General features: G+C 42.1%; 1 protein-coding gene across 1 annotated transcript; it reads right to left on the reverse strand.

The window, feature by feature from the left end:
* Positions 1-6088: 6088 nt before the first annotated feature.
* LOC139331742 (uncharacterized) lies at positions 6089-6970 on the reverse strand. The gene has a single exon (XM_070963370.1). The coding sequence runs from the start codon at positions 6968-6970 to the stop codon at positions 6089-6091; it is 882 nt and encodes a 293-aa protein (XP_070819471.1).
* Between the last annotated feature and the right edge of the window lie 660 nt (positions 6971-7630).

Consider the following 7630-nt stretch of genomic DNA (forward strand, 5'->3'; position numbering starts at 1 on the left):
CATGATCAACTCTATCAAAGGCAGCACTAAGATCTATTAATACCAAGACTGAGGTTTTGGAAGCGTCATTATTCAGATGTATGTCATTTAAAACTTTGATAAGTACAGTCTCAGTGCTGTGGTGTGGACGAAATCCAGACTGAAATGCATTGAAAAGGTTGTTTTGCATCATGAAAGCATGCGTTTGTTGAAAAACAACCCTTTCAATAATTTTTCCCAGAAAGGGAAGATTTGATATTGGCCTGTAGTTACTTATTACTGAAGCATCCAGATTAGTCAGTTTTTAAGGCCTGGGGAAACTGACCGGACTGAAGAGAATTATTTATTATCTGCAACACATCTGGAGCTATAAAACGAAAAACTTTTTAAAAAAGTTTGTTGGCAGAGTATCAAGGCAGCATGTCGTGGATTTTAACTGTGATACAGTTTCTGACAGCCTTGTATGATCTAGAAGGTTAAAATGTGCTAGATTAACTGGAGAACAACTGAACAACTGGAGGCTTTCTTAATATGGAAAATATTGAAAGACCCTTGACTGGAAAAAATTAGTCATTTGGATCCAATGGAACACCACTGATACCTCTGCAAATGTGTATGACAACTTTTTTAAAGAACAGCATGTAATTAATGCAGAATTACTTTTCATGATGCGAATGTTAATATGTATAGGCTAAAGAGAAAACAAGCAAGTGACAAAATCAATGATTATTGGCGTCTTTTTGTTATGTACTATGATTGACTATTAAGTCTTGAATTTTCTCATTAAAGTGGTTCTTCTCTTGAATGATTGGGTACAATCAGGTTCAGAAAAATAAAACACTCATACTGCAAGAACATTTGCAAAGCAAAGTTTAACTTGACTTTTTCAGTGTAGCCACAGCATAATCAGTAACAAGCGTTTGGCTGATAAATGTGCATGTTGTTATTTACTGAATAAGTGTGGGTGCTGTCATAATCCAAAACATTTTCCTCATAACTTGTGCTTACTGAAATGAAGCAGCATGCCCATTCAGTCATTGACTCCATTTCTGCAGCCGATACCAGACATGGCTGTGGTCATGGCTCATGTCTCTCAGCGTTTCTGCCTCATGAACACACCCAAAATCCTGTCAGTCTGGAGCAGTGTGAGGAAGACAGTAGTGGGATTAAAGGGATGACACAGGTGACTCCTCACACTTTCTAGTTCAACAAATCACTTTTTGCTCTTCATCTGCAAAAGAAAGAAGTATTAATCAATTCCAGTACTTAGGGCTTGTTACGGCTGCCACTGTTCTCGGGGGTGTTTGTGTGTGTTTGTGTGTGTTCTTGTGCCCCGTGTGTATGTGTATGGAAACAGGACTCCTCCTCCAGAAGAGGATTGGGGAGGAGCCAGCCAGTGTCCAATCCCCTGCTAACACCTGTTCGCCTGCCGGCTTCAAAAGATGTCTCAGCCTGGCAGTCTGCGGCTGGCATCTTTGGTGACCAGTCGTCGGCACAGGAGAGATCCACCTCCTAGAGTGACATATTTGTCAGAATTGTGTTTTGGTATTGTGTTGGCAACCAGACTCAAATTGAGCTAAGTTTAGACGGGGGCCTGATCTTTGCATACACTTAGTTTTGATTTGTTAACTTCAATAGGCTTAGGGGTGCTTTTTCCCCCTTGTATTTTGGTTCTCGTTTTGTTTCCATTTGACTAGTAGGCCTCATTTAGGAGGGTTTTGTTTTCCATTTTGTTTGGTGTGGGATTTAGGTAGCTCTCATTTTGAGGGAGTTCTCATTTGGTTAGTATAAGCTCTTCCTTTTGAAGAGTTCTCTTTTAGTTACAGTTAGTTAAACTCTCAGTCTTATAGAGTTCTCTTTTGGTTTGCATTGCTTAAGCCCTTTCTTTTGAAGAGTTCTCTTTTAGTTATAGTTAGTTAAGCTCTCATTTTAGGAGAGTTCTCTTTTGGTTTCGATTATTTCGATTTTATTTGATTTTATTTTGAATACTTTGATTTGAATAAATAACTTCTTTTAAACCACTTCCACCGGTTGTTTTTTGTTACTTCCCTACCCCTAGCGAGCTGAGTCGTAACAGGGCTATGGCAAAGCGCAAGCCAAGTTTGATAAATTACATTCCAAGCCTATGTTGAGGTTTGTGAGTTAGTGTGTGTGTGTGTGTGTGTGTGTGTGTGTGTGTGTGTGTGTGTGTGTGTGTGTGTGTGTGTGTGTGTGTGTGTGTGTGTAAATTGACAGACAAGCATTCTTACTTGAGAATGAAACCATATAATCATAATCAACCACACTTCCACTGCATTGACTGCACTGCACACCTAACTTTTTATTCTACAATGTGTCTCCTAAAATTCAATTCAATTCAATTCAATTCAATTCAATTCAATTCAATTCAATTCAATTCAATTTTATTTGTATAGCGCCAAATCACAACAGAAGTTGTCTCAGGACACTTTCCATATAGAGCTGGTACAGACCAAGCTCTTTTATCTACAAAGAAACCAACAGTTCCCCCATGAGCAAGCACTTGGTGACAGTGGTGAGGAAAAACTTCCTTTTAACAGGCAGAAACCTCGAGCAGAACCAGACTCTGGGTGGGCGGCCATCTGCCTCGACCGGTTAGGTGAGAGAGGAAGAGCAAGAGAGGGAGAGTGAGTGAGACAGACAGACAGACAGACAGACAGACAGACAGACAGACAGACAGACAGACAGACAGAAATGCAGTCAGAGAGAGAGACAGAGAGACAGACATGCAGGCAGGGCCAAGGCAGGAGACGCAGCTGAAATCCACAATCCAGATTCAGCCACTGTCCATGGGAACCTGCAAGACGACAAAGCACAGAGACTCCGGGGAAGGAGCTAAGTTAGTAACACGCCGTGGTAGGACATGAGAGCGTGCGGATGGAGAGGGACAGAAGGACAGAGGAGCTCGGTGTATCTTTGGATGTCCCCCGACAGTCTAATCCTATAGCAGCATAACTAGGGGCTGGTCCAGGACAAGCCTGAGCCAGCCCTAACTATAAGCTTTATCAAAAAGGAAAGTTTTAAGCCTACTCTTAAATGTAGAGACAGTGTCTGCCTCCCGGACAAAGACTGGAAGATGGTTCCACAGGAGAGGAGCTTGATAGCTAAATGCTCTGACTCCTGTTCTGCTTTTTGAGACTTTAGGAACCATAAGTAGACCTGCATTCTGGGAACGCAGTGTTCGAGTAGGGCAATAAGGTACTATGAGCTCTTTAAGATAAGAAGGTGCCTGGCCATTTATGGCTTTGTAAGTAAGGAGGAGAATTTTAAACTCTATTCTAAACTTTACAGGGAGCCAGTGCAAAGTGGCGAGTATTGGAGAAATATGATCTCGCTTCCTGGTTTTTGTCAGAACACATGCTGCAGCGTTCTGGAGCAACTGGAGAATATTCAGCAACAAATTTGGGCAGCCTGATAGTAAGGAATTGCAATAATCCAGCCTGGAAGTTACGAATGCATGGACTAGTTTTTCTGCATCATTTTGAGACAAAATATGCCTGATTTTTGCGATATTACGTAGGTGAAAAAAGGCAGTCCTTGAAATTTGTTTAACATGGGAGTGAAAGGACATGTCTTGGTCAAAGATGACTCCCAGATTCTTTACAGTGGTGCTGGAGGCCAGCGCAATGCCATCCATAGCTGCTATGTCATCAGAAAGTGACTTTCTAAGATGTTTAGGGCCTACTACTATAACTTCAGTTTTGTCCGAGTTTAGCATCAGAAAATTGCAGGTCATCCAGGTCTTCATGTCATGAAGACATGCTTGTAGTCTAGTTAACTGACTGGTTTCTTCCGGCTTCATTGATAAATATAGCTGGGTATCATCTGCATAGCAATGAAAATTTATTGAGTGCTTCCTGATAATCTTACCTAAAGGAAGCATATATAAGGTGAATAGAATTGGTCCAAGCACAGAACCCTGCGGAACTCCATAGCTGACTTTAGTGAGCACAGAGGAGTCGTCATTAACGCGTACAAACTGAGAGCGATCTGACAGGTAGGATTTAAACCAGCTTAGCACAGTTCCCTTAATGCCAATGAAGTGTTCCAGTGTCTGCAATAGGATGCCATGGTCAATGGTGTCAAATGCAGCACTAAGATCCAATAAGACTAGTACAGAGACAAATCCTTTATCAGATGCAATTAGAAGGTCATTTGTAACTTTAACCAGTGCTGTCTCTGTGCTATGATGCACTCTAAATCCTGACTGGAAATCCTCGAATAAACTATTATTGTTTAGAAAGTCGCACAGCTGATTGGCAACTGCTTTCTCAAGAGTTTTTGAGAGAAAGGGAAGGTTGGATATCGGTCTATAGTTGGCTAAAACCCCTGGATCAAGAGTAGGCTTTTTCAGTAGTGGTTTTATCACAGCTACTTTAAAGGACTGTGGTACGTAGCCTGTTGATAAAGAGAGATTGATCATGTCTAATACTGAAGAGTCAATTAGAGGTAATACTTCTTTAAACAGCTTAGTCGGGATAGGATCTAAAATACAGGTAGATGATTTTGATGATGAAATTACTGAAATTAGTTGGTGAAGGTCAACAGGAGTAAAACAGTCTAAAACTACGACAGACTGAGTAACAGTTTCTACGGTTTCTGTGTTTGAAGACAGAACAGTACCTGTTAACGGCAGGAGTCGATGAATTCTTTCTCTAATAGTTAGAATTTTATCATTAAAGAAGCTCATGAAGACATTACTGTTCAGAGCAATAGGAATACATGGTTCAATAGAATTATGGCTCTCTGTCAGCCTGGCTACAGTGCTGAAGAGAAACCTGGGATTGTTCTTATTTTCCTCTATTAGTGCAGAGTAATAGGCTGCCCTGGCACTGCGGAGGGCTTTCCTGTATATTTTAAGACTGTCTTGCCAGGCGGACCGAAATTCTTCCAAATTGGTAGAACGCCATTTCCTTTCTATTTTCCGTGAAGTTTGCTTTAATTTGCGGGTTTGAGGAGTATACCATGGAGCTAACCTCCTCTGTTTAATTTTCTTCTTTTTTAGGGGAGCAACAGAGTCAAGTGTCATACGCAACGATCCTGTAGCACTATCAACCAGGTAGTCAGTTTGGGAGGGACTAAGGTTAGCATAAGACTCCTCTGTTGTATTGAGACATGGCATTGAATTAAATGCTGATGGGATCATATCCTTAAATTTAGCTACAGCACTATCAGACAGGAGTCTGGTATAAGAATTTTTGCCTACTGGCTGGTAGTCTGGTAATATGAATTCGAAAGTTATTAAATGATGGTCTGATAAAAGAGGATTCTGTGAGGAGACTATTAAGTCTTCGATTTCAATGCCATATGTCAGAACAAGGTCGAGGGTGTGGTTAAAACAGTGAGTCGGTTCATGTACATTCTGGCGGAAGCCAACTGAGTCTAATACTGAGATAAACGCAGTGCTAAGGCTGTCATTATCAACGTCGACATGTACATTAAAGTCACCTACAATAATTACTTTATCTGCTTTAAGGACTAAACTTGATAGAAACTCCGAGAACTCAGCTATAAATTCGGAGTAAGGACCAGGAGAGCGGTATACTACAACAAATAAAAGTGGCTGCACTGTTTTCCATTTCTCATGAGAAACAGTGAGAACAAGGCTTTTAAATGAGTTATAGTCGAGTTTAGGTTTAGGGTTGATCAAAAGGCTTGAGTCAAAAATGGCTGCAACTCCACCTCCTCTGCCGCTGCCTCGAGGAATGTGGGTATTAATATGGCTCGGAGGAGTAGCTTCATTTAGGCTCACATACTCTTCAGGACATAGCCAGGTTTCAGTCAGACAAAATAAATCAACAATATGGTCTGATATTAACTCATTTACTAGAACAGCTTTAGAGGACAGAAATCTGATGTTAAGGAGTCCACATTTAATTCTCCTATCTTGTTGTACTATTGCAGAGGTTGTTCTAATTTTAATTAGATTCTTATGTTTAACTCCTCTTCTCTGTACTTTTGGTTTACTTAGTTTACGTGGTCGGGGGGCAGACACAGTCTCTATGGAGTGTTGGGTGGGTAGCTGCTCTAATGGAGGCGCAGAGAAGCGTGTAGGACTGCAGCTCTGCCTCCTGGTCTCAACTCTGAGTTGTCAGGGATTAGGTTCATAAATAAAATCGGTCAGATTTCTAGAGATGAGAGCTGCTCCCTTCAAAGTGGGATGGATGCCGTCTCTCCTAATCAGACCAGGTCTTCCCCAGAAAGTCTGCCAATTATCAATGAAGCCCACACCGTTTGCTGGACACCACCTCGACAGCCAGCGATTGAACGATGACATGCGGCTAAACATGTCATCACTGGTCAGATTTGGCAGGGGTCCAGAGAAAACTATGGAGTCCGACATCGATTTAGCATATGTACACACCGATTCCACATTAATTTTAGTGACCTCCGATTGGCGTAACCGGGTGTCATTACCGCCGACGTGAATAACAGTCTTACGGTATTTACGCTTATCCTTAGCCAGCAGTTTCAAATTTGATTCGACGTCGCCCGCTCTGGCCCCCGGCAGGCATTTGACTATGGTCGCTGGTGTCGCTAACTTCACATTTCTCAAAATGGAGCTGCCAATAATCAGAGTTGGTTTCTCAGCGGGTGTGTCGCCGAGTGGGGAGAACCTGTTAGAAACATGAAGCGGTTGGTGGTGACCTGTGGGCTTCAGCTTGGGACTATGCTTCCTCCGAACAGTCACCCAGCCTCCCTGGTTTCCCGGCTGCTCGGGAGCTGTCGAAGGACGGCTAGCCAGAGCTGCACTTGGTCGGTCCGCACCGGCTACGGGGGCCTGGCTAACTATAGCTAATGGTTTTGTTTCCATGGTGTGGAGCCGAGCTTCCAATTCACTAAGCCTCGCCTCCAACTCACCAAATAAACTACATTTATTACACGTACCAGTATCACTAAAGGAGGCAGAGGAGTAGCTAAACATGTGACACACCAAGCAGGAGAGAGCTGGAGAGGGACAGAGAGAAGCCATCGCTAGCTGCTAGGCTAAACTGGTATAGCTAGCAGAGCAGACAAGCGCGTAGACAAATAAAATTGACGGTCGCTAAATAAACAGACTTATGGGTGCTTGAGCAGAACTAATGTTACTCTATAGCGCGGATAAAAGGCCGCTGTAACAAAACACAGAGCAAATTACACTCAGAGGAACAAGAGCGACAAACGCACACTACTCGTAAGGCAGCAACCAGAAACAGGAAGTGAGACGATACGCTTACCTCAGCACGTCAGCACGTCCGTAAACAGACCACCAACTACTGAAATCAATCATAAACTCAATCTGGCAACCAGCGAGGACTGACATGGTGAGAAAGTGAGAAGTCCTAAACACATCAAACTCTAAATAAATATGCACCTACAAACCTACATACTGTAGGTGGAAAACATCAGGTATTTGGCCCTCTTTTTCTTGCAGCATACAGCCAGCATAGGTGACAATGTTATCATGACCAAAACTCTGAACATAAGACACCAGATAAGCACAATTATCTTTTAAGTATGAATTACAAAGAACGTGTTGATGTTTAGCATGGTGGTTTGACTGCTAGTGTCATAATTACAAAGATAATGTATGTTTCACCAACAACTTCATTTTTGTAAATGAATTTTTATTCTGAATTGAGTTGAAAATGAA

The sequence above is a fragment of the Chaetodon trifascialis genome, chromosome 5 (assembly GCF_039877785.1).
Source record: "Chaetodon trifascialis isolate fChaTrf1 chromosome 5, fChaTrf1.hap1, whole genome shotgun sequence".
Lineage (NCBI taxonomy): Eukaryota > Metazoa > Chordata > Actinopteri > Chaetodontiformes > Chaetodontidae > Chaetodon > Chaetodon trifascialis.